This window comes from Seriola lalandi, unplaced genomic scaffold (genome assembly GCF_002814215.2).
Source record: "Seriola lalandi dorsalis isolate HSWRI2012SDOR001 ecotype SW California unplaced genomic scaffold, Sedor1 jcf7180002054614, whole genome shotgun sequence".
Classification (NCBI taxonomy): Eukaryota; Metazoa; Chordata; class Actinopteri; order Carangiformes; family Carangidae; genus Seriola; species Seriola lalandi.
The window spans coordinates 126,315-144,277 of record NW_019525167.1 but is presented as its reverse complement, the minus strand read 5'-3'; the positions used below and the strand labels follow the sequence as shown (position 1 = coordinate 144,277).

Sequence of the window (17,963 nt, the reverse complement as noted above, 5' to 3'; positions counted from 1 at the left end):
TTTGATGGTGTGTTAACAAATGATTTCTATTTGCATAAAAGCAAATACCAAAAGGTGGTTGATACAATCATCAATAAGACACATTGGGACCTAAAACAAAACACTGCAATTAAAAAAAAAGAACTCCTCACTCAACACATCCAAATAGTTTTTTTTCTGACGTCAGTTCAGCCTACAGTCATTTAATGTTGATAAACAAAGCAAAAAATGAAATTAGAATATTTCACACAGTGTGTTTACTGCTCCATGTCGTGCTCGTCATTTACAGCGGGTCATAGATTTTCATTCACATCGTCCCTCCCGTCTCTTCCTCCCTCAGAAAACGCCTCAGATGAAATAGTTTGTGTGGCAAACAGCAATATCTGAGTGCAACCTGGAGACTGTTTGATTTGTGTTTGCAACTTTTTGACCACATTTAAAATAATTTCAGTTGATATTGATGCATGGGTTTGGAAACACTCCTGAAACGTTGCACCAAGTTTCCTACTTTTGTTGTTGTCGTTGTTAGCAAACAAGCTCATGTGTCCCTTTGCATGCGACTTCAAACTGATATAGAGTCAAATGTTTTGTGTAAATGAGCTGTCGCAGCTGGAACAGGTTTCCATTCAATAGAAGATTAAGAATGTCAAGAGCAGGAAACTCTCAGGTTACATCTGTAATCTGGTGTTGAATGTTTTGCACATGCTTTTAATCCGACAGTTGCGTGACAAAGGAAGAGTAAACATACTCGAGGTTGTGATCGCTGCATCGCTGCGTTTGTTATCTTAGAACACAATTAGCAGCAGCATCAAATCCATGAGGAGAGTGCAGCAGCCCTGGTTGTGTCTGACGGTTGTAAAAGGCTTTTTAGTTGTGGGAAAATATGTTTTGTTTCTCTCTCAATAGAGCTAGGCTAGTAGATTCCCCCTGCTTCCATACTTTGTGCTAAGCTAGGCTAAACACATCTCTTTCTGTATTTGACCCTCAGAGATTAAACTGCTATCCATCCTCGTATTGACAGGATCGGCTGAGGAGCAGAACTGGGACTCTGAAAGCTTCTGTGTTTCAGTTTCCCCTCCTGACTCCCCTCCTCCTGCTCCTCCTCTTCCTCTTCCTCCTCCTCCTCCTCCTGCTCCTCCTCCTCCTCCTGCTCCTCCTCCTCCTCCTCCTGCTCCTCCTGCTCCTCCTCCTCTTCCTCCTCCTCCTCCTGCTCCTGCTCCTCCTCTTCCTCCTCCTCATCGTGCTCCTCCTTTTCTTCCTCCTCCTGCTCCTGCTCCTCTTCCTCCTCCTCCTCCTGCTCCTGCTCCTGTAGGAGGCTCTGTCACTGTAATGAACACAGCACTGTGGGAGTCAGGCAGCTCTGTTAACAGACAGACAGAGGAAAATGAGGGGATATAGATCATGTGCACCTTTCAACAACATCCACAAGGGGTCAGTGTTAGTCTCCCTGTGAGTCCAGCCTGTCTGTAGCTGAGTCCGATTTCAACTTCCACTGACTTGATAGTCGATGGTGTTGACCGGAGGGGTGGAATATAAAAAGTGAAGTCGACACATTCTACTTCCTGTAGCGTCAGTGATTTTTTTGTTTGTTTTTCTTTAAACATGAGTGTTGTCAGTGTCTCAGGCTGTCACTCAGTGTTTACTCAGTCAGTGAACCTTTGGACTGACCTGGTTTTCTACATTTGATTGGTCATAAAATGTCAAACACAAACACAGTGTCCCTACACTAATATCACAAAAACTATTCTAATCTTTTGTGTCTTTATTGAACACATTCACACCTCTGGTGGAATGATGGATTGGTGAACTGGTTGAACCTCCTTTGGTACCAATAACCTGAAAGCATCTGGTCCAGTAGCTGCTGATCGGAGCCGCTCAATGTTCAGGAGGACGTTTAAACCTTTTTTCCTAATGGAGCAGCTTCAGCTCAGACAGATGCTCAGGATGTCGCTGCAACAGCTTCTGTACTGGATTCACTTTCGTGATGCTCCCTCCACCCTGCTTCACCTTTGGGATGATGTATCCCAAACACTTCAACATTAGTTTCATTAGTCATTTTGTCATTCAGTCATTTGTTGTGGAGAGTCGAGCTGCTCTTTGCATGTAATGTTTGTGGAGAGCAGCAGCTTGTTCTGTAGTGTCCATGGCAGGACTCCACGCTCCATGAGGTGTGTCTGGTTGACTCATGAACAGAGATGCTAACCAGCTCCAATGATTCCTTTAGGCTTTCAGCTGTTACTCTGGGCTTCTTGGTTACGTTACTGAGCGTTCTGTGCTGAGCTTTTGGAGTCATCCTAGCTGGAGGTGTCACTTCCAGGGAGTGAAGATCTGAACTCTTTGAGATGACTCTGTAGCCCTCTCAGCGTCATGCTAATAACAGTTTGTGATGGTAAGCTTTCTGAGATCTTTTCTGTGAGGCAAAGTTCACATCAGCAGATATTTCTTGTGAAGAGCAAACTCAAATTTATTTATTTATTTTTTAACTCAAAGCGTCTCTAACCCACACCTCTAATCTGGTTTCATCGACTTGACGTCAGGTTTGATAACTCCTGACTCTACTTAGCTTTTGTTCATGTCATTATCCGAGGGGTTCACACACCTCTTCCAATCCACACTGAAGAACGACGCAATGAATTCTCTGTTCTTAGTTAAACAGATTGTCTTTGTCTATTATAACTTAGATGAAGATCATGGACATATTTTGGGACAAATTTACACACAAATGCAGGTGAAAGGGTTCACTCACTCTTTCTCGCCACTGTTAGTCTGAGTTTTATGAAAACATGGAGGGCGATGGGTTAAAACTGCTGGAGAAAAACTTAGAGAGATAAGATTTTCTGTTTTGTTGAGAACCATAGACTTGTAAAGATAAAAGAAATCTTAAGGATAAAATATGACCTATAAGGTTATTACTTTTTTATACAATAACAAACTAAATTGTTTTTACAATTTTCCTTGTTGAAAACTATAGTGTTGGTGTTCATGTAAAAAAAATAAAAAGAGCTGTCAGGAGGAGAGCCGATAAACTGCATCACCTTTGGGAGAGAGAACCTTGGAGATAATGGATCTGAAGTTCGTAGAATAAAAACGTAGAGCACGACGTGCGTGTCAGTGAAGTTGTAAGCCAATCGGGAGGAAGTGTTGTCGTCACAGGTGGCTCCCAGTGGGTTGCTGTCTAACCAGCATGCATCGTGTTAAGTCAGCGTCGTACAGTCCGACACACGGCCAGCTCTTCTTCATGTCCTGAATCTGGCTTCTGTCATTTCTGCTTTGTTAAAAACACAATCCGTGAGGCTGGCGATAACGAGGCCTGTGTGCTGCATGTGTGATTAATCCGGTCCAGTCCAGTCCGAGAAGAGGCTGATGCAGGAATCTCTGTTGCTTGGAGCACAAAAAGAGCACAAACAGAAAATGTTTCAGTACATTTCGTATTATTTATTTATTTTTTGGGTTCAGACTTCAGAAAGAAAACCATGAAAAGGAACCTGAGAAGATTAAAGACATGAATCCATTAAGAGGTCGACGGATGCAAGAGCACATTTTACTTTGACAGAGAGAGAGAGCGAGCGAGAGCGAGATGGGAAAAAAAGAGAAAAGTGCACAAACTGGAAATGTGATTCTCAGATGATCCACAAACACATTTTCATTGAATGTTTTTTTTTTTTGACGCCATTAGATGACAATGAAGAAATATGTTTACCTGTATGACACTGTTGAGAGCGAGCAGCAGGTGAACACCATGAGGTTCTGTTCACATGAAGGGTCTCTGAGGAGATCATTAAATCATTGTTGTGATCATGAGATTCTTGATTTGTTTCCTCTAGAAGATTTTTATTCTTCGTCCTGTTTCTCATCAGGTTTCTGAGCTCAGAGGAAATCAGACGCTGTGTTTTACCTGCTGCAAACACAGCATGCTGCCGACAGCGTTCAGACAGCGGCACTACAAAGTTCTCCTTCTTAACATACATATGTAACATGCATGTATGTTTTATAAATCATTTACTTCATAATTGGGTAAAAAAAAAAAAAAAATCTTTAATGTAGTCAGATTATTACACCTTTTTTTGTTTTTTAATTGTGATGCAGTGATGTCTTTTTTGTTTTATTTAATTACGCTCACACTAATTTCTCGAAAAGATGTGAAACAGTTTTTCCTGAAGAAAATAAACCCAGTATCTCATCACGTTTAAAAAAAACAAAACAAAAACAACCCTTAAAGTCTGAATATCCAGCTAAATGACCAGTTAGAGACGGGTGTTTTTTGGCAGCGAGGGCTGTTAAATGCCTGCAGTGAACTCTTCGCCGTCTGCAGTCCATCCATCCGGCCATGTCGTCGTGCGGCTGAATGGGTGTTTGAAACCCCTGCAGGAGGAGGACAGACAGCCAAATCATTTTCACAAGTGGCCCGGCGAGCGGTGCCACATGTTAACCCGGAGTCGTTGCAGAATGGCCCAGATTCTCCGTCCAGACGCGCCGCAGCCTTGACTGGAGGCCTTTTCTTTAAGGGCGGGCAGCAGGGCTGAAGAAAGAGGTCTCGCCATCGATTGATTTTCCTCACTTGCACTTGCCTGTATCCCACGCTTCAGGAGGCCCGAGAGCAGCCATTGATTGAGAGGCCACGCTGGTCATTCTTCCATTTTCCTCAAGACTTCCTCAATGAGCTGCTGTCTGTGTCATGGCCTCTCTCCTTTTAGTTTCCTCATTAAAGGAGGAAATGTAGGTCTTAATGATGGTCACAGCTGGCGGAGTTGTGGCGTAATGTGCTGTGATATATTGTGATATTTGGAGACTTCAAATATCAACAGAATCTGATGCTTGAAGACTCAAAGGCTCTCGGTTGTTTTTGTTTTTGATATACGTCCCCGTTATTGTTGATATTTGTATCCTCAAGTTAAGTGTCTCAGATTAGTAGTGTTCAAGTTATTTCCAGTATTGATTAATCTGTTGTTTAGCTTTTCGATCAATGAATTAATTGTAATTTGTGTAAATTGTCAGAAAAATGTCCATTTAGTAAATGTCCAATGAAGAAATACATTTCACAAGAATTACTGATTTGAGGGAAAAATATAAAAACCTTTTATTACTTTTGGAAAATAAAAAATGTAATTTATCATGTGAAGCACTTTTCACATTTGACAAAACAATCTCTGCTCAAGGTCCATTTAGTAGCTGGTCTGGAGCTTTCGATCAGTTACTCCTTCTGCTCTAGTTGACCTTGAAAACAGCATTTTTAGCACCGATGGACGAACTCTATTCGCTGATGAAGATCATATGATATGATCAAAAGCTCCAGAGCAGCTGATGCGTAGACCTTGAGGTTGAGATGGTAAACTGAAACTGATTTTACATTTCTATCATACATGTCATGTATGTATGTGGGCTAATGTGAAAATAAATACATTTCACATCTGAATTTAGAGCCGATACGATTGATTGGTTTATCGATTAGTTGGCAACAATTTTGATAATTGATTAATCATTAAAGTATTTTTATGCAAATAAATAAATTGAGGTTTCAGCCTCTGAAAGTTGAAGATTTTCCTGCTTTTCTCTGTTTTACATGAGAGTAAACCTAATATCTTTTTTTTGGTCAGATAAAACATTTGGAGTTGTCATCTTGGACTTGGAGAAACTGGGATGGACATTTTTTTTTTATTGTTTTCTGACATGTTAATGACTCAACAGCTAATTGAGAAAATAATCATCAGGCTGATGATGACAATCATATTAGTTGCCTCCCTAGATAAATTCACATAAAGCTATAAATGGTTTCATGTGCTTTTTGTTAGGGAAGAATAACAGACCACCAACAGTTGGTTGGAACCACATTTTCCTTTAACCTGATGTTGTGTTTCAGGTATCTTTACGCTGTGGGACAGAGAGTGTGGAAACGCTGGAAAAGAAGATATTTTGTTCTCGTTCAGGTAAGAAACCGGTGAAACTGAGAGCAGGTGACATCTATTGATCCATGATCGATTGGGACATTGTGTTTTAATATCAGAGAGCCACTGCAGGCAGGACGAGAGAGACTACAGGTTAAAAGTAAAACTAAAATGAGTCCGCAGCAGCGTGACAGAGTGACATTAATGAACTGTTATTCCACAGAAGAAAAGACTTGACTCGTACAGATCCATTATCAGGGGGAATATGAAATAACTCATTAAACAGAAGTTTTTGTGTTTAAAATGCATTAGATCCTAAACTCAGCCTTCACAGAGAATGTCCTCACACTGAAGCAGCTCTTTCAGAAATTGATTTTGGAGTGGGAAGGCGAAAGTGGGAGAAAGAAAAAAGAAAAAAAAAAAGCAATTTAAGGTTGTTAAAGAAAATCATCTCACATCAGCCGCTCTACCTGAAAGGTTTTTACATCTCGGCTGTGCACAAGAGTCCAACTGAAGCAAAGTAAATCAAGTTTTACACTTTTTAATTTCAGCTGTTATGTACTTGTGGAGGACTTAGTGATCACTCAGAGCAAGGGTAAACGTTCAAATGAAAATGTCGCCTTTGTGAAACAACTCTTCTTGTTTCCCGTCCGACTGAAAGTCCTTTAAAGGCATCAGAAGGTCTTTCCATTGAGACTCATTTATATTGTACTGATTGTGGTTTATGATGTTAATGGTTCATTCAATGTTTGACAATATTTTTACTCTCTACGCTGTGGTTTAAAAATCTTTTTGTTTAGTTTCATTAAAGAACATTTTCACCAGTTGCAACTTTATTTAAACAGAAGTGGAACGTCTGCTTTGTTTTGCCAGTTTTCAGCCAGAGCCGGAGACATTACACGTTCCATCCCATTCTCCTGAACGTGATAGGTCATTATACAACAGGTAGTTCCAACCAAGTAATTTGATTGGACGAGAGGCATTCCATGAATGCTGATACAGGGTATAACAGCACTGGCACTTTAACTACATGTATCACTCTGCCTAATCATTAATTAGCGTTACATTAACGATCGTTATCTGTCTTAGATTGTAACAAACTTTGCAAAGATGAAAATATTTCCAGAAATAACATTTGAGTTGAATGATGTATGAGGTCAGAAGAGGATGAAGGGAAGAAGCCATGATACTTCAGCGCACACCTGAGGTAACGTGTAGACAAAGTAGCAAGTTAGTGTGCAGTGTGCAGGTCAGGAAAATGTTTGTGTTGCTTAGCAACAGTCCAGTACCAGTCCAGTTGCAGAACTATTTGTGTTGGTGTAGCCAAATAAATGATGAAATAAACAAATGATAATCTGTTGTTTATTTAATATTGCGCTTGTAGAACTGTTGTATAAAAGCAACATCACAGGAGAGTGAGGGATGTACTGAATATCAGCTCAGCTGTGATTGTCCTGACCAATCACAGCTGAGCTGATATTCAGTACATCCCTCACTCTCCTGTGATGTTGCTTAAGTAACACCTTAAGGAAATTTCTTCAAATTTGACACAAACGGAGGGGAAGGATGAGCTGATTACATTTTGGTGGTGAAAGGTCAAAGGTCACCGTGACCTCAAGACACATTTTTGGCCATAACTCAATAATTCATACAAATTCATGATTATAACCCAATTAAACACAAATATTTGATAGGCATACAACTGCAAAGTGGTTATTCTAATTATAATAATATGCGATCGTTAGAAACTGCTGGTCGTAATGAACCTACAGAGAATTATCAGTTGAATCTGCAGCTCCCCTCGACTTAACGGAGCTTTATAGTTTATAGTTTTAGTTTATATATTTAAAGAGTTTCAGTTTGTTGTGTATCTGTCCAGACAACTTTTCTGTTCTGGTTCACTCCACAGCAGCAGCAGCTGATGGTTCTTCTCCAGGAGCAAGTTCACCATTTTTACAGCTGAAGATTTTCAGGGTTGAGACATTAACAGTTCATTTAAAGCATATCTTAGGACACATCATGAAACTCAACTAGAGACCGTGCTTCCTACATAAAAGCTCTATGGGAAATGAACGGGCTCTGGAAATATGAAGAAACCAAACATGTACCCATGTGTGTTTGGACGGCTTGTGCTTCTGAAGTGTGCCGTGACTTGTGGTTGATCAGTGTCTTTGTCCTGCAGGTGAGTCAGTACACGTTTGCCATGTGCAGCTACAGAGAGAAGAAGGCGGAGCCTCAAGAGCTAATGCAGCTGGAGGGCTACACGGTGGACTACTGCGACCCTCAGCCAGGTAGACACACCTTACTTTTTACATTTCCAAGTCTCCACGGCTAAATTCAAATGTAAACAGAAAGCAGATCGTCTACACCGCAGTGATATACGAGCTGCATTCAGTACAAAGCCATTCACGTGACCTTCCTCCTCCTCAGGCCTGCAGGGCGGCCGGGTGTTTTTTAACGCGGTGAAGGAGGGCGACCTGGTGATGTTCGCCTGTGACGATGAGCAGGACCGAGTGCTGTGGGTCCAGGCCATATACCGGGCCACCGGGCAGTCCTACAAACCGGTCCCCCCGCTGCAGAACAAAACCGCAAACTGCAGAGGAGGACTTCAGAAACCAGCGTCCCCCATCAGTAGGTTCTGATCCTCACTGGGTCGGTTTGTAAAGTGAAAGTACTGAGCAATCTGAAATCTGCTCATTTAGCCTGATATTATAATTCATAAAAGTTCATTCATAAAAATCTTTTAAAACTGCATTATCTTTCATTGAAAAGTTTAAGATTGAAAAGATCTTTGTATCAGCAGCATTTGATGACTATATTCTTGACGTTTACAATGTTATACATGGATTTACAAATGAGGTGGCCACTTGTGTTCAGCCTTCAGCTTGGATTTGGCAACAGGCATTTGACTGATCCTGAATCTTTGTTTGAAATTCAGGGTTAAAAATGTCTCAAAATTGAAATAGTGTTGACACCACTCAGGAGGTGGAGCTTTATGTGGCTGCGACCTGTATTTAAACTCTTTCTTCGTATTCGTTTTGCTTCTTCTTTTTTCTTCTGTTGTTGCCTACTTTCCTTCTTTCCTCATTTCCTTTCTCTTTTTTTTCATCTTTTTTGCACTTTACCCTAATCTGCCACTGCTTTCATCTCATCTTTCTTTCCGTCTCCTCTGCCTTCTCTTCCTTATTCCTTCACATTGTTTCTATTTTTGTTTTGTTTTTTGTTCCTTTTTTCCAATTAACCATGATGTTTGAAAAGTGGAACAGACAGACAGGCAGCAGGATCTCAAGACTGAACTTATGTGGGGGCTTTGATTTGTTTGCAGTTCACTGATTGGTTGCAGGTACACACACACACACACACACACACACACACACACACACACAGTTGGAGGCAGATCGAAACAGGTTAACAGCATGTAGGTTTCACTGCTGTGAGAGAGAAAACACACACAAGAGAAGAAGAGAAAACAAAGACTCAAAATAAGAGTCTCTCTTCTTCAATACAACACACCATGTATCTGTTTTTCTTGCCCTCTTTTTTTCCTGTCATCCATCCCTCCTTCTTCCCTTCCCTTCTTTTTTCCAGCTTCCTGTCTTCATTTCCTATTCCCATATTTTCTTGTTTTTTCCGTTATTTTTCCTTTTTACGCCTCTTCCGTTTGTCTCATTTAATTTTTCCCTTCCCTTCATCACTTTCCTTTCCTCCTCTCTTGCTCTTTTCCCACATCTGCCTTCTTTTTTTTTTAATCTCCACCCTTTCCTCCATTCCTCTTTCTTTATTTCTCTTCCAGTCTTCCCATCCGTAGCCCCTTTTACTCCCTGGGTTTATTTTCTTCGCTGCCCTTTTTGCTGCGTTTGCCAGTAACTGTTGGGATCCACGTCACTAAATGGCGCTTTTAGAAAACTTTTTTATTTTCCTGTTTGGCACATTTCTTCCTTTTCTTGTCTTTCTCCTGCTGTATATTCTGCCCCTACCTTGATTTGTTCTTTCTGTCCTCTTAACTTCTGTAATATCATGTCTTTGCTTCAACACACACACACTTCATTTCTTTTTTTCCCCCTCCATCTACAAATCATTTAATTTATTATCTGCGGGAGGAGGGCGGCGGCGGCGGCGCTTGTGTGTGCGCGGCTGGCTGCCTCCTCCTGGCCGAGCATTGTGACATGAAGAGCTTCATACTGAGAGCTGATTATGACAGTATTTGTGTAATTTGGCGCAGCGGCGGCCTGTTCTTGCCGTCGCTCGTTAGTGTTAAATGGGAAAGATTGAAGAGTTAATGGCGAGAGGTGCTGACATGCTGTTTGCAGGTGGAAATAGAAGGTGTCCCTGAAATAGCTCTTAACTGGGTGCTAAGTGCCTGTGTGTGTGTGTGTGTGTGTATGTGTGAGTGTGTGTGAATGTAATAATGGGTTTGACACAAAGTTGTTCTCGCTTTAAAAACGATTGTGTCAGTGAACCTGCATCTTCGTCTCTGCTCGTAAAGAATGAAAGGCGGAGGTTAAATAACACTAATGATTGCATGTGTACACACTGGCGAGCTTTTATGCAGCCACATGCACACGCACATGCACACGCACACACATGGACGGGTCATTTAACATTAACAAAATCATACTTCTCTCGTCTTGACTTGCGGAAAAAGCAGCGTTTTCCGGCACAAACGATCCATTCTTCTGTGTTTGAATGTTAATAACTGAGAGCGAACAGGTGAGACAATGAGAGCAGAGACACATCATCTTCTCCTTTGTGTGTCTCCGGCTCAGGACCGTTCTCAGCTTTGTGCCTTCGGTTGCGACTCGGAGCACAAAGAGCGAGCAGGCAGCGGCACATTTTATTGACTGGCGCGTGAGAGCAAATAATGAAGCTGTTTACACGTGGAAGTCGTGTCAGAGGCTCACACACAGCAGGCAGCTGATGGTTATTGTTGTTCCTCTGCTGAATGGATCCTGCTCTGTAAATTCTCAGCTTCTGTTTTCAGGGATCAGCTCTTCCTCCTGTTTACTGCCGGAGGTCCAGCACATGATCTCACACCGATCGAACTGGTTTAATGAAAATAAACCAGATTCTTTAATGTCATTCAGTTTGCACAAACTATGACTGTTCTACAAGCTTAACTGTGTGTTTGTTATTGTAACCCTGACGATAAAGGTCTGGTACATCTGCCACCGTATGGGCGCCATGTCAGGACGCTCTCCTGTGGGTCTCGTCAGAGGTTAGGGACAAAGACCTGTATGGACTTTTTTAATCCTCCGATATCTGTCGGCTGGTCTGAGGATTTTATTCGTCACCACACAAAAAAAACTGGTTTGATAAACTACGTAAAATAATTTCCAACTTTGTGTGGCGGGAAAAAAAAGCGAGGTGTTCATACGTCAGGATGTCAGGTTCAAACAGAAAAAGCTGGACTACAACTACCCAGTTTCTTTCACCATTATCGGTGTAATGTGTGTTTAAACACTGACATGAAAAGTTTATATTTTGTGAAATTTATGGAAAAACACAAGACAGACCTTATAATACTATCAGATCATAAACTCTGCTTCAGCTGTTGTGCTTCTGTAACAAAGAAACATGGTTTGGCAATAATCCGCAGCAGCAACATGTTTGTACTGGGAGATCTGCAGAACACAAATATCTCTATCTAGAAGTTAATCACAAACTGCTGGATTTCATGAAATGTGCCAATTCAGACAGAATGCATGACAGCAGAAAATGAATAATTAGGTTAGAAAGGGTTTTAGACTGAGGCAGAAGAAGCTGAACAGAACACGGGCTGGAGCGGAAATGTACTTAATGTCACTACAAAATTCAATCTAACACCACATTTTTTTATTTCCGTCTCTAAATTGAGTTATTAATTGTTTTCTCCTTCTTCTGTCAGTGCTGTTTTATAATATTGACATTGTATTTTCCATGTGCTGTGAGCTGTAGGTGCAGTGACAACTGAAGGGTAATGATCATGTTTATGATTGCTGTTGTTTGAGGTGCAGGAAAAGGTTTGGTTTAGATGAGATAATTGGTTTGACTTGTGTCTGTTTCTGGGCTCCGAGACTCTGGGTCACATATGAAGTCGGTAAAAAATATAGTATATTCTTAACTGACTTCATATATGTGTATTTATCTGCTTTCATCTTCATAGTCCGTTCGGTTCTCTGTCTATGCTCTTGAAAACTTTATACAATTTTTATCGTTTTATTTGTCATTTGACATCGTATGTGGTGGTTAGATTTAAATACACAGTATGTAACTTCTGCCCCTAGGGGTCTCCCAATGAAAACAATAGTAGCCTGGAATCATGGGAGTTGTTGTCTTCACCGCCATCGCTGTGAGCTTTTTTTCCCGTTTGGATTCCTTCAGTGTCGGTGGTTCAGGAGGTTTTTTTACCTGCAGCTGAATTATCCACAGAGGTGTCCTCCTCTCCACAACAAACACACCATTAAACCGGTTCACATTTAAAGTCTGAGTCGGTTTGGGTGCTGAGACTGATGCTAACCTTTGTTTTGATTGTTTAATTACTTCAGATGCGACGTCGGACGACTAAAATCCTTCAACTCGTTGAAATATATAGTTGAAAACAACCAAGGTGTAAAAAGTATCTTTAAAATGTCACTTAAAACTGGATGAAAGTAAAGTTTTGACGCTTCTGGCAACAAGCACAACGCCAACATATCCCCATCATCACGTCATCGACAGGCGACCAAATGAAACACAGAGCATTACCTTGATTAAAATCACAGATTTCTTTAGGTTTGAAAATAGATGGAAGCAGATTTGTTCTGCTATCTGCCATAGGTCTAATCATTGTTAGACATTTTAATGTGGAAAAGTCACATGTTATAGCTTTAACCAAGCTCCGCTAGAAAAGAAAAATAGATGAAAAGCAACAAAGCAAGGAGAAAAAAATGCAGATTATTAAGAAGAAAACTTTTTGGTTCCATAAATAAAATCCAGGCTTTTGTCTTGATGCTGTTTCATGGTCAGATTTCAGCAGCTGGCCGTTCCTGAGATTCTCAGCTCTGAAGTGAAAACTCTAAAGAAAAGGACAAACAGACAAGTGTGAGTTTGCTAAAGAAACTGGAGTAGCTATCACTTCCTGTCACCGTCCTGCCTGTTCGCTGCAGCCAGCAGCTCACGTAAACAAGAATGAAACGGACCGGCGTTCAAACGACCCGCAAAACAAAGTCCAAACACGTGGAAATCATCGAAGGCTGTGGGGACTTTTCGTTGCGACCTCTGACCTGAAATCCACTTTTATCAAAGAGACCGTGAAGTCCGCCCTCGCTGTCAACAGATGGGCCTGTTGGGGGTCGAGGCCGATCCTGAAGGTGTTTTTTCGGGGATGTTTACACCTGTCAGTTGTGTTTTTGAAGAAGCAGGTGGTCAGTTTGACAGCGAGGATGATCCTGAGGAGCGACGTCCAAACTGTCCTTTCGCCTTAACCTTCCGGGGATTCAGTGGCGCCCTCAAACGCAGCACAACAGCTGAGGATGTGTTCATGTGCTTCTCTCAAACTTTTCCCCCGAGTTGAGTTTGTCCGTTTGAGTTCTCCGCTGCGAGACGCCCCGCACAGCCACACGGAGGCTGATGGGCTTGTCCGTCCGCATCTTCGTCTCAGCTCGCCCTGACGTCGTCACCGCCATGCTCTGACAGGCAGATCAAGTCTCATCTCTCAGCCCGGTGCACCTGAAACTGAAACGCTCTCCATCTTCCTCCTCCTCCTCCTCTTCGTCCGCATCAATAACCTGCCATCAGCGACCGCCACCACCTCTCAGAGCAGGATGTCACATAGATGTGACTGTTGCTGTGACGATACCAATGGAGCTCAGACGAGATGGATATGGAGAGATCAAGCGCAGAGAACTAGCCTCACCCTCCCACCTTCAACACACACACATACACACACACACACACACACACACACACACCTCAGCGCTCAAACATCCTCACACATGTTATAAATATCTATAAAAATCTAGACATACACAAACAATACGGAGTTAATACCTTTCAGTTCGACACTGGGTTTATATTACACGTCCACAGTGTAACGCTGTTGGACTCTACAGGTGTAATACTGAAAGAAAACCCCTGCAGATATTCTACTATTTGTTAAAAACTTGGCACCTGCATTACCCAGCATGCAACTGCATACAGATAGGAGTTTTGTTGTGTTAAAGCCAGTAGTACTTCCCAAGATCTGCACACAGACTTTAATGTGTAAAATCTGTGGAGTTGCACTTCAAGTCGTGGACACACAAAGGCTGATAGTTATAATAACAGATAATAATACAATAATAGATGTAATGTGGGATTCACTGATGTGATCTCACCGAGTCTGATCCAGTACGGTTCAGTTACTGTTGACCTTTTAAACATTTAGTGTGTTTATTTGCTGATGTAGACCATGAGATGCTGTGAAGCTGGAGAAATAATTTTAATTAACAGATATTGTAATGATGTAATAATCCCAGGTTTGCGGTTGATGTCCACCTCACTGATAAAGCTCTCTGGGGAGTTTACAAGCCTCGTTGTTCAGCTTTTATTTTCCTCCCTGTTTTGCCTCTTGACAGAACATTGGATCAAACCGATCGGGTTATTTAACGTGCGGGGATGGACGGCAGAGAGGGAGGTGGTCACTTATAATACAGAGTTTACATGTTATAATATATATAGATTTTTTATGAGGGGGCAGACCTTGATATAGATTATTGACTGCATTTTTCAGTAATAACCTTCCAGATCGTTTACATTCTGTAGTTAATTCTCTATAAATTGGTCTCAGACTTTAGGACTCCTCCGTATGTTCAAAACCTACTTGTAAAACCATCGGTTTGTTTGGCTGCACTGTAAACATTCTCCAGACGCTCTCTGTTGTATTTCAGACAAAGTTATACTGCTGTTCGAAACCACACTTGCTTTCACCGTCAGTGACTGAGCGTCAAATCATCCAAGACTGAAATCTGAAGGATTAGATCTTTGATCTGAGTTTGAACTAAACCAGAATTTGTTTATTTTGTGTTTAATGAGAATATGAAAAACAGAAATCTGTCAATGTGAATGTCACAGTGATGAGCAACTGTTCAAGAAACCTGCAGACAGTCTGGATTAAACACACACACACACACACACACACACACCATCTGTGTCAGGAGCAGTGACATCCATCCATATTTTCTGTCACACACGCTCATTCACTCACTCACACACACACACCCCACCCCCCTTCTTTAACACACACACACCCAGCAGATAATAGCTGAAAGTTGGACTTGACACGGATCAACATCACTCCTCCGCCGTCTGTCCCCCAATCAATACTCCCCCCCCCCTCCTCCCCCTCCTCTTATTATCAGCACTAATCTATATCCCTTTGTCTCGTTTTCTTTAGAGTCGCCTCTTCACTCCCTGTCTTTTCTCCAAATTACATTAAGGACAATCCCGTGTTTTGGAGGTAACGAATGTAAAATGACCTACATCGGAATTAGACAGAGGGAAAGCAGGCCACGGGAGCCAAAGGGCAGCCAGACACAGGAAAGTCAGAAGAAAAGAAGACGGGAAGAAAAGGAGAGGAGCGTCGATTGGAAGTTGATTGTGGAGATTTCACTTTTGCTGTCTTTTTTTTTTCTCATTTGGACAAAAGCGACAAAGGGAGGAGGAGGGAGGAAGGGGGGGGGGGACGAAACACAAATGTCTGAGAGTCCTTGCGGGCTTCTATGCATCCACACAAAAACAAAATGGCAGCGTTGATAAAAAAGCGATCACTAATGCTCGTCTTGGGCACGAGGCCGCGGGCGTCGCAGGCGTGGAAACAGCGCCGGCATTCTTTCGAGCGAGCCGTGGTCTTTTGTGGGGCCATGTGTCACGCTCAGAAACTTCCCATCCCGAAATGTACTCCCAACAATAAAGGCAGAGTGGAGAGTGTTAGGCTTTTCATTTGACGGGGCCATTAACAGGAAGGCCTGAAAGGACTGGAAATGAACCCAGGTTTGCTCAGGCTGGGCCGCCCCGCGCCTCTTCTGCTTCTTTTCTTTTTCCAGTTTTCTGTTGATTCTTCCGCCGCTGACCCCGAAGCCTCGTTATCATCTGCCGCTCCGGGCGCCGCAAGAAGAGACGAGCTCCAAAGTGTCTGTACTGCTGTCTAAAAATACATCACTAGTCATTCCAGCTTTACTCAGAGTTTGAATCTGGTGATCATTTCCTTATTGTTAAAAAAGCCTGATGTGTCTTCTTCCTCTGAGCCATCGAGCGCCGCTGTTTCCAAAAACTATTAGAACACATCAGTGAGTCACACTGTGTCAGACGCTGAAAATAGAACCCAATAAATTCACAATTTACTCCTGTAAAGTAACATTGGCCAGTTGTTTTGGAGTCTTTTAAAAAAGAAATGAAAGTATATATTCATGAGTTGATTTTAAAGATTTTTCTCTTCAGTAGGAACCAGAGGGTTCGGAGCAGGAAAGTGTGTGTTGATCAGGTGTGCTACTGTCCAGCAGGTATGAAAGGTCAGTGTAAGTGCAGAAGTGTCAGTCTTCATGTGTCTTTCAGAGTGCAGTCTATCATAACACGCAGCTGTTGGCGTTGTTCGACTAATATTGTAACTAATCTGTGAAACTGAGAAGCACTTCCTGGTTTTGAGTCTTAATATCTGAGGGAGTGGGATACCCCTCTCTGTTTTCATGCGGCCTGATGAACATGAAGCGGTGCGCGCCCTCCGAGCCTGATCCTCCTGCCGCAGTTGATCCGTGATGTGTTGTTGTTGTTGTTTGGACCGTGTGAGTCACTTCCAGTGTTTTTCCTCACGTCGGCCATGTTGGCGAGTGTTTGTGTCAGCTGAGAGCTCTGACAGCTTCACAGAGGAGCTGTAGCCAACCGAGGTGGGAACTATTAACCAGAGCACTGAGAGCTGACACTGCCAATGTAGTCCTATCTGTGTGTGTGTGTGTGTGTGTGTGTGTGTGTGTGTGTGTGTGTGAGTGTGAGTGTGAGTGTGTGTGTGTGTGTGTTGTTTCTTTCTTTCTAACCAGAAAAAATAATTCACTTAAAATACTTAAATTTCCATCCAGCTGTTCTAAAATCAAATGTTTGGTCAAATCTTTTGATTTTCCATGATTTTCCAGATAAAAGTAGCTTGGTAACATATCGGGTTTCTGTTTTTCTCTGTAATTTACACAGTGAAACAAGTTAAAACAAGATATATTCAGCTCTGTTTAGATGATTTTTTTTCCGTTTTTCTGATGCAAATTCTCTAAAGAATTAGTGTTGAATTTTATTTCTTTTGATGGAAAATCTTTGTATTCAGGGGTCATGCTTAATGCCATCATGTATTTATTAGTTATTGAAATGGAGAGTTAATAATAATAATAAACCTTATTTGCACAGCAGCTTTCATACAAGAAACGTAGCACAAAGTGCACAAAGAGCTGAGGTCGTGGTGCTGAATGAAGTCGTCACACATCTGAAGACTGAAGCACAATGATCAGATTTCATTCACTTCAACTTGATTTTAACTGAACTGCTGTTTGAAACAGATACTTTACAAAAAACATTTGCATTGTCCCTCTCTGTGTTTCCTGTCCAGGTCTGGATCCGTCTCAGCGGCAGGGGGTGGAGGAGCTGATCTCTGCAGCGCCGAGTCGCTTCGACCACGCCGCCCTGTTCGCCATCTTACAGAAACACACTCTGCAGCACCGCATGAGCGACTCCTTCTCCTGCCTGGTACGACACTCTCTGATTCCACACCACACTACCCAGAAACCAGCCGCGAGTCGAACTGACGTTGTTCGTTTTTTCGTTGATAAAGTTTGAGTTGGTCGAGGCGGCGCTCCGCTCTCTCAGAATCTTGTGTGGCCGCCGTCGACCCCCGGTCCTGGGAAATGACAGAACACAAACATTTCATTCTGTTCATTTTGGTCGTTTTTTAACTATTTCTTGAAATTTTATAGACAAAACAATTGATCAGCACTCAGCAGATCAATCAGTAATAAAAGAAGAACTCGTAGAAACGGATGGAAAAGAATGAGAAAGACTCTAAAACTTCTCAGGAGACAGTCTGAAGCTCTCTCTCTCTCTCTCTCTCTCTCTCTCTCTCTCTCTCTCTCT

General features: G+C 42.1%; 1 protein-coding gene across 5 annotated transcripts in view; it reads left to right on the top strand.

Moving 5' to 3' along the window:
• cadps2 (Ca++-dependent secretion activator 2) overlaps positions 1-17,963 on the top strand; it is a 179,678-nt gene that overhangs the window by 89,518 nt on the left and 72,197 nt on the right. For all 5 annotated transcript variants that reach the window (XM_087177619.1, XM_023419961.2, XM_087177620.1 and 2 more), the window contains exons 9-12: positions 5,837-5,903; positions 8,044-8,152; positions 8,292-8,492; positions 17,443-17,579. In XM_087177619.1, coding sequence (XP_087033745.1) covers positions 5,837-5,903; positions 8,044-8,152; positions 8,292-8,492; positions 17,443-17,579 — 514 coding nt within the window. The remainder of the gene's footprint in view (positions 1-5,836; positions 5,904-8,043; positions 8,153-8,291; positions 8,493-17,442; positions 17,580-17,963) is intronic.